Raw genomic sequence first — 17,169 nt, 5'->3', positions numbered from 1 at the left:
TACAGCAGTAAACTATTTTTCCAGAATAGGTAGGATTGCTGTAGGCATGTAGATAACCATTTTCTCTCAAGTTTCCCAGCTTAATGCTTCAAGGTGCTTAACTTTGTATTAGACCAAGGAGCCAGCCTCCTATTATTTAATTTTGTCTTTTTTCAAAGGGATTACACTGTCTAGTGTGCAGAAAAGAAGTAACCCTCATCAAAAAAAAAATCATAATTTTGTTTCAAAGGAAAATTAGATGGGCTTCTGCGATATAATTCTTTGATACAGAGGAGATAAAAAGCGGAAAAGATTATTAAAAATTTCTGAAATTGATTGACTAAAATAAAGTCTTCTTTAGGGGAAACAAGATCTCTGTTAAAGCATGTTTAACGGTTACTAAAAAGTGGTCTGAGAAGAAAGGGTTTTGAGGAAATACTGCTTTTCTTCACATTCAAAAATATGTCAGCTGACATGTGCCATATGTCAGCACAAGGTCCAAAGTATGAGGATGTGAATGTGTGGGACTATTCACATTTTAAGTAAAGCCAATCAAGTCTAAGACAGAATTAAAAGCTGCCTTTAAGCTATCACCTCCAATGTCTACATGAATGTTAGAATTCCCTTACTAAATTTGCCTTGTTGTTATTAAACACTAAATCAAACAGGAACTCTGATAACTGATCTAAAAATTGAGAGTAAGGACCTGGATGATAGAAAGTTATGAATTGAAGAGGCTTAATTACATTACAATTTGGATGGAAAAAATGGTCTTTTAATGACTGATTATAAATATTTCTGCTGTGCCAGTATCTTATTCTGAAACACTCACTCAACATATCTGATAGTTAGATGTTTAAATAAAGCATCATTGCCTATGAACAGCTATGCGCTTCAGCAATTACCCTTTGTTGCTTACTTGTGTAGATTGTCATTGACTTTGTAACCTTCTCAAGACAGCACTCTTCTCCATGATTAGGTAGGCGAAGTGGTTAAAACATCCTATTGATTTTCTTATGCATAGTTCTCGGATAAACTGAGTTTTCAGGTTGATGTTTGAGCATTTATTGTAAACAAGACATGAATAACCACTTTAAATATGTAATTATGTTTGTGATAAGTCGATTCTAATTGATTTGTGTTCTGCTACATTCTGATGTATTAAAGGTATACCATGCAACCGGTGTTGATTTTCCAGCGAGGCTCCCCCCAGAGGGCGAAAGTAAAAGTGCACTGTCGTAAATATGCATAGCTGTTCTCCTGGTTTCTCCGTCAAGCCAGGCGCGGTTGTTTTGAGCTTAGGAGACAGGCGAACGCAACGAATGACTAACACAGTGAAAGTATGAACATGCACAGAGAGAGAGAAACCATTCCAATGTTACTTAGAATCGCATCAGCAGAAACGCGAGGTTTCAGCCTTGCAGCCTTCTTTTTATTTTAGCTCTCGCCATTCGGAAAAAGCTTGCCCGATGTTCACCAGTGTAGGACTCCTCTCTCTGTCCGGAGCCCTTTTCCTCTTTCTTGCCTGCTCCGACATGGGCTTTCGCTGTTTTCACGCTGGTTCAGCCATGATAACTGCACAAAGATTGCCACTGTGCTAGCAACGAGCATGCTTTTAACTGGGGGGTGTATCAGTTCTCGCCGTAAAGCAAGACCGACTCTCGCGAGACTTCTGAGCCTGTGGGTGCGGGCCGAGGGCTCCTGCAATTCCAAGTGCGGTATTTCCCCCACAGACCACCAGGGCGGCCGAGAATACCTTTGTTCAACCTGAAATGACTCATTTAATCATCCAAAACATTATGGAACACATTAATTAACTGAAAAATGTTGCATAGTGTGCCTTTAAAATTAGTTTTCAGTTTAAAAAGTTGTCTGTATAAGAAGAAGCGAAGCTCATCTGTTGTCACAAAAGCAATATTGCCATTTTCCATGGATTTTCCAGACATGAGTCATGTAAACTAAAACGAGACTTAGAATTTAGAACTAGATTATCATAATTTCGTAAAAATCACAAAAATGTTACTATTTTAGACAGATAACTGATTTGATTGATACTAATTTGTATTTATGTATGCTAATAAAGCATTGCAGTCTGTGCAGGGAGAGCTAACTGTAAAATCAGCTGCTCTCCACCAATTGCAGAGCTTCACCTGTGATGTCTGCCGGCGATTACATGGTGAAGTGCCATGACCTGAGTCTACTGTCTGAAAAAAACCCACTAGTGCTGTAAAAACTAAAAAAAAGTGAAGTACAACACCTTTGGTTCTTTGAAATAATATCTTTATTTTGGAAGTTTTTTCCGTTCTTCCAGCAGCTCTTCTTTCCTTTTTCTTTTCTGGAATCCTCTTAAGTACATCATTTTGGTATCAATCGCTGCTAACACATTGTATATAATGGTTATGGTTTTTATCTACACTCTGGATTATCCATAATTCCAAGTCGTATTGTAAAAAATAAAATACTCAAATACATTTTTCTATTAAGATCTTTATTGCCTTTTGAAACATATTATATGAGTCTATTGTTTTTTTTTTTTTTTTACCAACAGTCTAATGAACTATACACAGTTATTAACATGGTAATTAAAAGTACCACTGTCTGCTTTGCTATTGGTGTTGTGTTTAAACGGCTCACTATCATTTTGAAATCTGCCATGTGTTGGGGTATAAATAAGGTCCAGTCAGTCAACATAATATAAGGTGGGTTTAAGAGGAATTTTTTGCATCATTACATCTGCAAAGAGGCGTCCTAGTTCACAATTGCGTATGGGACCTACCAGGTGTCAGTGATGGGGCCCCTAAGAGGTCGGGGGGCCCTAAGCAACTGCAGTCTCTGCTTACTGATATTTATGCCATTGTTTGAGGATCTAAGCAGAGGTATAGCCATACAATTTTTATAAGGTTGGCCAGGCAATAACCAATGTACACTAAGTGGTGGCCAAAAGTAGATAGGCACCAAAACCTCACTGTCGATCTACACTTTTCCAAAAGGAAAATTAACAAGTAAAACATCCAGATTTTCTAAATAAAGACAAACTATACATTCCCAAAGCCTTTGCTAACAAATAACCGAATATATTCAAACATCCGTGCTTTGTAGATAAAAGGTATAGTGGATAAAATTCTTTCAGGTTTGAGTTTTTTGGGTGACCATCTTTTCGATTGTCATTCCTTACCTTGTTTAATCAGTAATCATTCTGCATAAAATATATATTTATAAGTACTAATATCTACACAAAATTATTATTTAAAAAGTTTTTATCAAGATAGATATTTATCTGATTTCACTGAAGACTCTTAGATGACTTGCAGAGACACATCATTTTCTCTTTACCCCATAAAACACAAAATCTATTTCTGCTTAAATTCTGCACTCATCATCTTTAATGTTAGTATGTTGATGTGCATAATTAACCACAGTGTTTTTGTTGTAAAGTAATTGTTAATATATGAAAAAATAAAATGTTTTGAATATTCCACATCAGAGTATTACTGTTGCCACTATCTGTATTAAAGAGAAATTAATTATAGGGATGGCCAAGGATTGGCTAAGGGCGGCCATGACCACCCCTGGCCCCCCATCTAGCTCCGCCCCTGGATCTAAGAGGAGAGTAAGACCAAATGGAAAACAGACTGATGGCCCGGAATGTTATACTCTTTAAATAAACACAACTTGTGTGAGCTGCGATCACAAGGTTGAATTATAAACTAAATAGTTGATTATTTATTTAGACACCTGCTTTTCGAAATATACTTGTTTAAGTAGCTGTGTCATCCTCTAAATTCCCGGATGACAATATTTGTTAGTTGGATGAGTGGGCGGAGCCATGATGGCAGGTGATCTTTTCCTGTTCGCAGATCTGTTTACATTTTTTTAATGTTATGATTGTTATTTCACAACCCTTTTCTTGCCAGAGTTTATTTTGTAATCAAACATTAGGTGGAGGTAAATGTTAAAAACGCACAAACAATGTCAATGTTCACATTTGAATGTGTTTGTTATGGAAAATCAATGTTAAATTAAATTAAAAGGGAGGTTTACATTTTCAGTTTCTGTTGACATAATCGCGACTTTGTGCTTTCTGTTACAGGTGGCCATGTTGAGGCAGTAGGGCTCTACCTTGTGGGCAGGTGTGACTCCCTCACCAAGCTTCCGATCACTCAGCCTGGCCTGGTAAAGCCGAGCAGCAGACACAATGAATGAGGCGATGGAAAAAGACCATGAAGTTTCCTTCTTAATTACCTAATACCTTCTAATCCGCTTGTATTTCCCAGCCTGTAGATCTGCTGACTGGCCGCAGACGGCGTTTTTTTTTTTTCCTTTTCTTTTTGGGTGACAGACGGACTAACAGAGGGAAGCGCTTCCTGACAATAAGGAGGTGCGTCTTATTTCCATTCCAGTGATTGACTGCGCACGGCTTCCACCGCCAGGAGCTGCGGGCATTGACGCATTGTGGAGTCGACATCAGGGAGGGGGCGAGCATTGCAAACCCCCGGCTTCACCACACATCGGACGCATATATCGGCGTAACCACCGCGATGGCCACCATGCAGCTCGAAACTGGGGACCACCAGCCGGAGAACGGCTTTGTGACCACCGAAACCTCGTTTCCGGATGTCCTGAGCCGATTCGATCGGTCCGTCCTACCGTTTCTCGGGGGGTTTGGGAAATACCAGAAACAGCTGATCGTGCTGACATGGATCCCTGCGTTATTTATCGGATTCAGCCAGTTCTCCGACAACGTTCTCCTGGCGCAGCCAAACAGCACATGCGTCCAGCATTTGCCAAACGCGACTGGGCACACTGCGGATCATTCCTCGCTGCTGGACAGCCCGATAAACATGAGCTCCCCGCCTGCTCCTCTTTCTGCCGGTGGGAATGACAGCGGGTACAACGACAGCGTGCATTGCAGCTGCTGCAACTGTAGCGAGTGGACATTCGAGCTGCACACAGGACTTGAACAGAACGTGGTTACTAAGGTAAGCTATTCCTCTAGAGGATGGAGATCCTTTCAGTGATGCTGTTAGACCATGCATCACTGATATCCTGCCCTCTTTATTAGGATCGATTTACACTAACAAGCTGGAGGAGGATATCTATATATTTTTACAATTAATGTGATGCTTTTGTCTATGTCTCCATATTGCACATAACGCAGAATATAGGATTGGTAATTTCACATGTGATGGTATTCACCGAGGTCCAGAGTACAAGGATTCAGATTATGTATCTTGCTGACATTGAGTCATCACAGCAGCTGACAGAAAGGATGACCTGAGGGACAGATACGCCACCACTATTTGGATAAAACTGCATTGATTTGGAGCAAAGGTCATGAGTCTTGTCTCTAGAATAATGGTGCTCCATCACAGGACAAACATCACCTATCCTGAAGCTACCCTAACCCAACACCAATGGGTTATATGCTACATGATTCAGGCTGGATAGGCCTAGGTTTTTAGGAATGTGTGGGACTAGAAGTTATACTTTTTTTTATGTATAGGGAACTCGCTATATAGTTGAAAATATTAATTCTACATTTAGATAAAAATTGTGCCCTCTTCGAATCAGTTTGTGGATGAATTCTTCAGCAACCATCAGACTTTCTTGGCCAATATTAGGGCTGTTAGAGATGCAGTAGTCAGAGGCGTAGCCAGAAATTTTTTACAAGGGTTGCCAGGCAATAACCAATGTACACTGAGGGGGGGCCGAAAGCGGATCGGCACCAGAACCTCTGGGTCAATCTACACTGTTCCAACAGGAAAATTAAGGAGCAAAACATCCATATTTTCTAAATAAAGACAAACTATACTTTCCTACAGCCTTTGCTAACAAATAGTACATATATTTAAACAGCCGTAATTTCTAGATAAAAGGTATAGTGGATAAAACACAATTTTGAGTTCTGGGGCGTAAATCAATCATCATTGCCATTAATTAGCTACTTGTATCAATGAAAAATTCTGCATAAAATTTATATTTACAAGCACTAATATCTAATAAATTGATTATTTAATATGTTTTTATTGAAATTGTTATTTGTCTTTGATTTCACTGAAGACTCCTAGATGGCTTGCAGAGACACATATTTTTCTCTTTACCCCATAAAACACAAAATCTAGTTCTGAAAAGGGCATGAATTATGTACTTATCATCTTTGATGTTAGTATATTGATGTGTATAATTAACCACAAAAAAAAAAATTATGTTTTGAATACTCCACTTGAGAGTAATAGTGCTGCCACCGTCTGTATTAGAGGGAAAAAATGGTAGGGGTGGCCATTAATTGGCTATGGGTGGCCATGGCCACCCCTGGCCCCCCATCTAGCTCCGCCCCTGTCACTAGTCAACTGGCCAGACATCAGAATTGCCTAATTTTGCTTTGATTTTGGTCTAATTGGTGATTGGCAGGCTGGATTAAATATAATCTAAAATGCAAGGGTATATACCTTAATCTACAAATTGAGATAATCCCTTAATACCCGTATCAGCTGATTTCAAAATCAGAAGGTATATTGAAGGCAGGTAAAGCCTGTTTGGTTTGCTTTAGGGAATTATGGCTAGAATAAATGTTAAATCATCTAATTTGTAATTAACAAAAAGAAAGGTAAAGCATTTTTTCAAGCAAAAATTCTTGGATGTTTTGGTTTTAAAATTTCTGATGGTGGCTTACCTGTCAATCGAAGGAAAATTGTGCTACTAAAATGTCTTTATTTTAGATAAATAATGAATACAATTTTATAAAATGTCAAAGGCAGCAACTTCACATTAATTTGCAGCCTGCTAAGAGTGTGGTGTGTTTCCCATACTCACAACAATAAGTTAATTGAGTTTTATTTTAACTCTGACCTTGCAGCTTGAGAAGTATAAAGGGGGTCTTCCTCCTTCCCTCTGCATGAAGTGCAAGCCCCTTTTTCCTTTTCCCTAATAATATTATTGTTGAAATAAAGAATATCAAATGCAGTTATTTGATGTTTTAATTTACCTGCAGGCTCTGTCATGGTTTATTGGTTGATTTCATTAGCTATCCACAGGGGAATTTTGCTGTATAGGGATGTATTGCTGGCAAGGGTGATAAAAGTTTTTATTGGGTTTTGTTCTCCTGTTCTGCCCTCGATAATGAGGCTATTGATTAGGTAAATTGATTAAGTGGATCTGTATCGCTAGCAGACATTTTTTATTTCATGATCTAAACAAAGCCAGATTCCCCTATGAGACTTGAGGAATAGAAACATAACTGTAATCCCGGCTCTGTAGCTTGTAGGTCTGTTCTTTTGGCACTCATATTAATAATGTCATGTCGACACTACCATCACTGCAGATAGATAACAGGGCTGTATTGTTTTATTAAATCGTCTGGAACTACTGGTATTCCTTGACCCGTAACCTCCTCTTTCTGGCAGGAATGGTGCTTGTGATAAATGGAATCGAATGACATGCAACCAAAACAAAAACAAGACCTAGCATTGAAGCAGAGCTGACTTGGGCACATGTCTCTTGCTTTGTCTGTTTTGACAACTTGCCCTCCTGCTGCTGTCTTCCAAGATCCCACTTTTTTCCCATCACAGAACAGGAACTAGGATGTGACACTATCACAGGAAGTGATGACCTGGCATCCCCTCTCTGTTTGGGCTGCACTGGCATAACTGCACACGAGTGGCCTCAGCTCTCTGTGTCACTCAATCCCTGAAAAGCAGTGCCATGCCATCACTGATGGAATGTGTCAGTGTTTCTGTGAAATGTACTAACACATCTAAGGTCATAATGATCTGTTAATCCCATGAAAAAGAAAAAAAACCTCTCTGTTTTCTTTTCTTTTTGGTGTAAGGGTGACACAGAAATGAGGCTGGCATGCAGGCAGCAGAGATAGAAGTGGTTTGGAAGGATCTGATGTGGTTAATGTGGAAACCCATTCTAATTGAGTCGGAGCTCTCCGAGGATTCCCCCTTAATTGAGCTGCACCTTGGAAATTAGAATGTATGATTACCAAGAGGCAGTATCTGTACAGCCTTGGTGCTCAGTGCCCATTCAGATGGGTGGTAGCTTTCCTAATATAGTGACCCAAGAACCTCTTAGAAGCACAAATTGACCTCTTTCCAAGAATTTAGCTTTGGACTGACAGTCTGATATACTTGGCAGCTGAAGTGCTTTTCTGCTTTAACTACTTGTGCTTTTACTTCTATAGTTATTAATCTTTTTAATGAATAGCTGTGTCTCAAGATGACATACAGGAGAAAAAAAATTCTTGAATCACTAAAATACAGTTATTTTTAAGCATCATAATAGTATCAAGCAGAATCAATTGTAATTGGAAAGGTTTCTGCAATAATTGAGAAAATCAGTTTTAACCATTAAAGGAAGTAATATTAGGAGTAAATAGCAGATGAACGTCATGAGATGTCAGGCTGTTATGTTGTGTTGTTATTATGTTTATCTAAATTTAAAACATTGCATTTCCCAAACAGGCAAAGATAAATGCACCATGTGTAGGCCTTACAGTTAAGTAAGTTAAGTTAACAAAAACACTGTTTAGTGTGGATGGTGTAACTAAGCTTAATGGTTTCTCACTTTTCATGTCACTCTTTTTTTGGGGGGTATGAACAGGTTTTTTTTTCTTCAAATTTTTCTATTCTCATAGTAATAAGTCGGCAAATGTGGATATATGACTCCAATGAAATAACTGTCATTTGTTTAACCACAGGTGACTAGACTTTTTTGGGGGGCATTTTGAAGTGTTGCAGATCCATAGCTTTATGGAAACATCAAAATCTAATGTTTTTATGGGCGGTTAAAGAACAAATGGAAACTGATATTTTAAAATAAGTTCTAAAGGAGCAAATATATACATCAAATGATTGATCAGCTGTTTCTGTCTTTTCTGGTGCCCTGAATATGACACGATAAAGTAAGTAAAGCTTTCCAGGTTGAAGCACATTCATTAAAAACTTGGTCCATAACTGATATTAGGTCCGTGCTAGCTTGCAAACTGTATTTCCTGTTTACTACAGCCCTCTATTATAATGTTAGTGTATGACAATATTGTTATTTGCATGGCCTCATTTACTCCAATGGATGAAAACATTTCTAATTTCCATCTTCTTTTTCTTGACTTTTTAAAAATGTCCTCAAATTTTGCAGCACATTTGGATGATAACACTGCTATTAATCATATTTTAGAGGTGTCAACTTAGTTAAAAAAAAGAGATCTGGGGCAAACTAAATTGAAGTGAAGTTTGAAATATTTCATAAGGTAATATACAATGAAATATTATTTCAGTATTTTTTAGCTATTTAGCACCATAATTAGTGAAACACTTAACGTTTTAGCTATTCTAATGGTTAAGTACATTATTAAAAATGGTTTGTTTAAAGGTCTTAAATGTAAGTAGAGAGGAATTAAAATGAAATGTGTAGTTATGGAATTGGGGGCATAGTAATAACTATTTTCCATGGGTGTTTTTAAACGGCCTTAAAAGTAGAGGTGTTGAAAGCTTTTAAGAAAAAAAAAAGAAGGAAATCATATTTCCTATAGCATGTTTAATGTTGGAGGTTCAGTCAGGCTGGGAGTGAAATAGACACAAGGCTTAGAGCAGTTGATAGAAAGATGAACAGTACAGTACAATTAAATTATTTAGTTTCATCTGAGTTTGAAACCAATTTATTCAATCCAGTTCATTTAAATTCAGTGTATCTATATAGTCCCAATTCACAACACATGTCCTTGCAAGGCACTTTACAGAGACGTCATACAGTGAGATTGGTTGAAAGGTTTCTATCTAAGGAAACCCAGCTGATTGCATTTAGTCATTGACTTTGTAGAATTTTCTCCCCCCTGATGAGCAAGTAGTGACAGTGGACATTTGCTTTTATTGTGTCGTGGGCTATGCAGGGAAAGTGGAGCGGAAAATACTCCATTTGAAATATTACTTTGAAAAGCAGAGACCTCCAGCAGAACCAGGCTTGGTGTGAGCGATCTTCTCCCAAGGCTGACTGGGGATTCAAGCAGAATTGATTTGTTTTATCAAAGAGGACATATGTAGTGTAAGAAAATGTCAAGAACTCCCTGTCAGAACTCAAGGAGACGACAGCAACCTGGGTGCAAGTACAGATGGCATATTACTTCTGCATTTGAAACTTTGATCAGAGAACAAGTATATAATATTTTTTTAAAACAAAAGTGCATTAACTAAAGTTGGATTTGGAATGTAAATGCTTGACAAAAGCTCGAGATCTAACATTGGCCACAAAGATCTGGTTGATGCATCTCTATAATTTCCAAATATTTTCGTTCAGTTACTCCAGCTCCAAAATGAAGGTGTGCTTTGCCAGCATGCAGAATCTCAACAAATTCCTCTCTGAAATATGTTTTGAATTAAAGCATTCAATCACTAAATATGACTTAAGCCACATTCACACTGCAGCCTGAAGTGACCCATTTTTTTTTTGCCCATATTCAACCTGTATCTGATCTTTTCCTACCAGATCCCATTTTTTCCAATGCGACCCAGGCCACTTGGCTATGTGGTCCTGAATCTGAAAGGTATCTGATCAGTTTGCGATCATCCAACCTGAACGTCATTAATACTCAACAAAGGTCACTATTCTGCATCTTTTTACGCAGTAGCAGGGAAGAAAAACAACCATGGCAGACAATAACGCGGAGAGCAGTCTTTTTTTTTTTTTTTACCCTCTTGAGAAGATTTTATTGTTAATGCACTGGCTTAGATTGGGAAACAAAATGAAGGACTGCTAGATGCAATCCAGCACTAATATACATGTTTACTTCTGTAAACACAGAGCATCATTGCGTTTTCTACTGCGCATGGGGGACTCAAAAGGTGTGTGAATGTGATTCACACAGGAGATCACATGCAAGTTGCATTTATTTGGCTATGTGAACAACCACGCAAAAGAATCGGATTTCACAAAAAAAATCGGAATTGAGCATTAAGGCCTGCAGTGTGACTGTAGCCATAGAGCATCAGCCAATGAATTTATGTGCTTGTTTCTCTGAAAGTGTTGCATGTACTGCACAAGACAGATAAGTTGCGAGAGCTCACTGCTGGGTACACCCGACCCCTGGTATCACTGTACAGTAGATTGCACACCCACGGATCTGAAAGATGATACTTTAGGTTTACACCCATGCAGGCCTCTCTGCTGTGTGTCCCTCGTGCTGTTTACCCAGCTGGTTGACTCTTCCAACTGACCCTGGATCAGTAAGGGACTCTTTTTGAAAAGGCCTCAGCTGTGCAGAGGCGATGACCCTGCTGCAGTTACCCAGGCAACGCACAATGACAGCCTCTCACTGCGTCTGCTGCAAGGGGGAAAGAGGTTTGTGTGACCAGAAGATAAAACTCCTGTTGAGGCTCTGTGAGTGCGTGTGACAAGAGTGTGTTTCTGATAAGTACTGTTTTGTAACAAGGAGGCATGCACATTGCAGGGTCTGACCCTTGGCCATGTTTTAAGGTTGTTCTTGAGGATTGTGCAATGGAATTTAGATCATGATTGTAAGTTGCGCTTGCACAGAAAGTCTTTTGGGTAACTGATCTCCCAAGTGTACCAGTCGTCAACAAAAGGGTATAAGCAGTGGAATTACAAATAATATTCTTGTTTTGCAACCATCGTTAAAAGTTAATGTTAATGCATGCATCTTCAGATGCTTGTGTTTTGTGACAATTTTACATCTGGATGCCTCAGTAGGTAGTACTCTAACATTGGTATGATTTATTACTTTTTCCCACTTAAACTTACAGCGTCTTGCAAAGTGTGTCATGCAAAATAAGTATTACCCCTTGAGCATTAATGCAGATTTGGTGTGAATTGTTCACTACTTTAACATTCACAATAATACATAGTAGTACAATGAAAGGAAGGGAATTAATGGGTTTATTTTCAAACAAATAAAATTATAAAAAATTAAAATCTGATATGATACTCTATCTCACTCACTCCTTAATTAGTCCAGTTCAACTAAATGTCTTTTAAGGAAGGCACAATGGTTTATAGTGAGATGTAATCCCAGTTTAGACATTAAATTAACAATTTGCACATTTGATGCATTAAATTAGCCATCTTAAAATAAATCAAAAATCATACGATGTTCTTTTTATTAACATGTGTCACAAGCCATGCAGGGGTACAGCTCCCATGGTAGAAGGTTCTCTGATAAAAGGAGAACTTTTTTTGAAACTTCACAAATAGGAAAATGTGGAAAGACTTTTACAAACTTTACAGACTGTAAATTAGAGGTTTTTCTTAAAGCAGGACTCTAAAGCAGAATTAAACATACAGCTAAAGTTAAAATGAATTGGTTTAAATGTTGGAAGTTTAAAGTTAAAGTCGTTCAATCGTTTAAAAATAACAAGTGGTGGTTTTGAGAGCTTACATATAATCTGATGGTAGTAACACATTAAGACAAAGATCAATTTGTCCATGAGTCAAGTTTGTAGTGATAGATCCAATACCCCCCCAAAACAAATAATATTTCCCCTTCATTTCACCATCAGTTGCTTATTTGTGTTGGTCTATCGTACATTCCTAATACAAGGAATCTAAAAAGAAGATCAAGGGTCTTAATATTTTTTGCATTCATTTTTAATATTTGGATTAATTATTTGTAACTGAACTACCAACATGCTGCCGCTAAATTAAGGGATTCCAGCCCCTCCATGGTAGCTGTGCTAAAACTTACACTTGGAAGCAGATGGAGTCAGATAACCTCTGTTGCTAGGCAGTAACTATGCAGCAGTCTTCTCCTTGTGTTTCCTGCTTTTTCCTCACGACTAATTTTAAGCATCTCCTATACCCTCATTCTTCTTTTTGCAAATATCAGAAGTCTTTATCGTTCTTTGCAATTTCCTTCTCATCCTTTCACAAGTATGTTTAACCCTTTTTGTTCTCCTTTCTGTGCATTTCCCCCTTCTCTTTGCTTCTCTTACTGTTGGCCTGTTCCCTCTCTCTCCCTCTCCCTACTTTGAAACCTCCACCCACCACTGTGTAGTTCACCATGTGCAGAAATGTGCAGCTGTGGCTTAAGAGCTTCGTCTTCTGAGTTCTGCTGGCATAGAGTTATCTCATCAATGGTCAGCCATACCCAGTGTCTCTAAAAACTCAGGAGTATAGATTTATTTTTGCTTTTTAATGCCGTTCTTTGTTTTCCTAAAGGTTTATCATTTCTTCTAGTTCAGAAACTCATAAAGGTGTTGTGCCTGATGGACTGTGAGCTCGTAGAAAAACATTTTTGATAGTGCAAACTAATTGGTTGCTGCTTATAAACATAGTAGGTTAATGAATCTCTGCAGTAAAAACCTTACATACTCTGCTAACCCTTCAATACATTTCAAGAACCGGGGCATGAACACTTGCTCAGAATGTAGCATGTGACTTTAAAGTGCTGATGTCAATGTTATGCTTCCTTTGATCATATTCCTGTGGTCTGCAGCACATGTCTGATTTGCACAGTCACCAAAATTTGAGGCATAGAGTCATTATGCCGTCCCACTCAGTGTGGCATATCTAAGATCTTTTACGGTCTTTGAGGTTGGAAGCTTCTCTTTTTTCGTAGACATGATTGACTGTCCAGCGATTGCGTAACAGGAACTTGTTTTCCAAGCAGTTTTCTATTTCTCTGCTGACATCGATACTGAAACCATGAATGAGCAGCATGTCTAGGTCATGTGAGGGCTGCTTTAGCTCTGGGTAATCCTGGAGCGTTCCATTCTGTATGTGTCACTGTGTGTTTGGAGCTGTTGGAAAGTTGTTTCTGAAAGAAACAAGGCAACAGCCTGCACTTTGTATGTAAGCTTGTGGTAGTGTGGTTCTATAAAGCATCTATAAATGTTCATGGCATACAAATTGTTTCTTTATTGTTAGAGGCTGTAGTTGTGATGCAAGCCTGACTCAGTGTTTCTTAGTAAGACATATAGTACACCTGTTATGTCGACCATGCCTTGTTTAATGCTGTTTTCATCCCATACATTCATAAAGCATATGCTACATAAGAGCTATACTATCATTTGCATTCTTTGAAGATTTATTGTAACTGTATTGGATACGATATAATATCCTAGTACATCTCAATAAATTAAATTATTATTTAAAAGTTTATCTTTTTAATCAATTCAACAATGGGACTTTTGTCCTGTGGTTGAAACTCCTTTTCAGATCAAAGTAGATTTTGCATTTTATTTGGAAATCAAGGTACCAGAGTCTAGAGGAAGGATTGAAACAAACAGAATCTATCCCCATTAAATGTATGGTGTGATGTCATTGCACACATAGCCAATGTGATTTGGCTCTTTCTGTTCGGATTGAATCGCCTGCTCCAAGAATGTCAGTCGGTGAAAAACGCTGTCATATCACCGTTTTTGAATAAAGGTACATCCCACCCTACCAGATGATATGTGAGACATTGCACCTTATTTATAAAGTATAGTAATATAAAGTATATTTCCATTTGTGTTATTTTGTTATCTTTTTTTGAACACTTTGTCAAGGCCAAAGCCCTCACTCATATGGCAATATATATATATGGTTAATTCATTCAACAGTTTTGGCCCAAAAGAGCGAGCAAACCCATGTCATCCCCAAAAATGAGCAATGAAATCTGCTATTCCCCAAACCAGACTGCCTCCAGCACTTGGCTGCACCTGGAAATCCTGTGCATAAATATAATGCACAGGAACTGGTGGCAGGGGAAAGCCCTGCCTGAGTCCAACATGCTCTGAGAATAGGTCTACCTCCATGCTAGAAATAAAGACCAAACTCCAGCTTCACTTGTGCAGCAACCGGATGGTCACTAATCCCTTACTCTTGGAGCACCCTCCCATAGGGCACAATGTGAGATTCTGTAGAATGGCTTCTGCAGGTCCACAAAGCACATGCTGACCATTAAGGCAAACTACCATGATTTTGCAGAGGGTTGTAGAGCTGGTTCAGCATCCCATAGCCAAGATGAAAACCACAGAGCTCCTCCTTAAGCTTAGGTTCAACAATCAGCCAGAGTCTTCCCCTTCCTGGCATAGGCCTTTCTGGAGAGAGTATGAAATGTGATCACTATATATTTTAAACACCTTCTTATTAAGAGAGACCACCACCCAAGTAAGCTAGTCCCCCACTGCCATGCAGTGTTGAAGAACCATGTCAGGCTCGACAGCCCAAAAACATCCAGAGAGCACAGGAACTCAGGCTCACATCCACCACCGAAGCCTTGCCACAACTGAGTTTTTTAACCAATTTGGTAACTTCAGCCTGGGTGATGAACATATCAGGCTCTGACCACCTAATCTCTGCTCCCACTAAGGAAAGCGTGTTAACTGGCTTAAGGAGATTGTTAAAGTATTCATCCCACTATCTTATCGTTCTCTGTCAATGTCAGCAGCTCAGAAAATACAACTACAAGTTGATCATTTACCTCCAGCTTAGGGTGTCCTGGTGGTAAATATAATGGACATCCTTTTGAACATGATTTTCATTATGGACAAGTCCCCTGTCAGAATGATGGAATCCCTGAGAGGGGTGCATGGGGCACCAATAAAGCCTGGTCCTCTGTACTGCGTCTCAACCCATAGGCGAGACAACATTCAGTGACCTCCCACCCCCACTTTCACCCCGAAGATGCTGCGATGCGACCCTCTTATCCAGAAAAATGAATCAACACAGTATACGGAGCAGGAGGGAGAACCCACCCAAGCACTCTGCTTCTCCATGCGGGCTGTAGAAGCCTCTGTCAAGGCTGGGTTCTCGGGCCCAGGCTATCCATGGGGGTGAGCCAGACTATTTCTAGCCAGTATCACTCCACCTCCCGCACAGGCTTATGTGAGTAGATGGTGCCTCTGACTTTGCAACTGTCCGTTGTTATTTTAACTCATTTTTGTGTTAAAATAAATAACTAAATACTAAACGAACCGTTCAGTTATGTTTAAGTTCATCAATTTGCAGCTTTTGTTCTTGATACAAAAACAATGTGGTAAGACCTTGGACCTTTAAACCATTTTTAACCTTTGTTTGTATTTGTATAAATAAAATTGTCCATAGGACTGCACAAATGCATTCCCAAATATCACAAATGTATTCTGATGTAATTGTGTGCAATATAAAAGGGATATTTTGAAAAAAAAAAAAAATCTATTCACAACAAAATTCATTGACAGAGGTTTATGCTTTATTGTTAAAAAAATATAGCTCCCTTGTTTAATTAATTTCAATTCACTCAAAAAATACTTTGATTTCAATGGGGAAATAAATATGGTTTTATCTCATGGAATTTTTTTTCAAAGGAGTTGATAGTTTTAGGCAGGAAGGATCTTCTTTTGCACCAGATCTGGAGAAGCCTCTGACTGAAGACACTCACTTCAGATGAGGATTCTAAGGGTTGTCCAGACTTGCCCATAATGTTTAACATTTAATGAATAATTCTAGAGGTTCTATAGGAGCTGAAGCTGAACTTCATTATCAGCTTGTTGAGCTTCTGTAAGTCTTTTGCTATTGAAAATTGAAAATTTAGAGAAGATGTGTATAATCTTGCTGCAAACACTGATGGACCAGTCGTGGGGAGTCAAAGATGTTAAACTTCGCAGAAAATGTAAAAGATATGTAATGGCACACAGGGATTGGAAAGAAAATAAGATTGCATCTTATTTTTTTATTACAGGTCATTTAGTAAATGTATATATTGAAAATCGAAGTGAAAATAACTATTTTATTAAAGTTGAGAGTTAGGGGGTTTATTTATTATGAGCATGACAACAATTGCCTGTTTGGGAATCTTAATAAATAAATTTTTGACTGAACAAGAAACATTGGAAATCCTTTTCTTTCTATGTACCAATTTAAGCATACTTCAATGAGCAATTATAATAGTTTCATTTAAATGGATTAAGAAGGAAAAGCATATTTTAATCCCAGTTATTGTTTTTTTGTTTTACTTTCTTATTTCACGACAATCTTTGTAGCTTTGCATATGAAATAAAAGTAACAAATTTAACTCATTAGATGTATGTTTATTTTTATTGATTTTAGTTTCTGCTTTTTCTTTTACAGTGGAGTCTGGTGTGTGACTCGGCATGGAAAGTCCATATTGCAAAATTCTCTCTGTTGGTGGGGTCAATCTTTGGATATCTTGTATTTGGGATTCTTTCTGACTGGTAAGATTTGTACACTCCAAGTGAACATTTTATTTTCAATGTA

The 17,169-nt window shown here is 38.3% G+C and overlaps 1 protein-coding gene across 3 annotated transcripts in view; it reads left to right on the top strand.

The window, feature by feature from the left end:
* Window positions 1-3,867: 3,867 nt before the first annotated feature.
* LOC107092419 (solute carrier family 22 member 23-like) overlaps window positions 3,868-17,169 on the top strand; it is a 50,365-nt gene continuing 37,063 nt past the window's right edge. The window contains exons 1-3 of one of the 3 annotated variants that reach the window (XM_015386901.1): window positions 3,868-3,924; window positions 4,070-4,958; window positions 17,023-17,126. In XM_015386901.1, the coding sequence (XP_015242387.1) occupies window positions 4,518-4,958; window positions 17,023-17,126 (545 nt within the window). In that variant the 5' untranslated portion in view covers window positions 3,868-3,924; window positions 4,070-4,517. The other 2 variants (XM_015386903.1, XM_015386902.1) reach the window with 2 other exon arrangements.

This window comes from Cyprinodon variegatus, unplaced genomic scaffold (genome assembly GCF_000732505.1).
Source record: "Cyprinodon variegatus isolate N-32 unplaced genomic scaffold, C_variegatus-1.0 Scaffold380, whole genome shotgun sequence".
NCBI classification, from domain to species: domain Eukaryota; kingdom Metazoa; phylum Chordata; class Actinopteri; order Cyprinodontiformes; family Cyprinodontidae; genus Cyprinodon; species Cyprinodon variegatus.
This window is presented reverse-complemented; position numbering and strand designations above follow the sequence as displayed.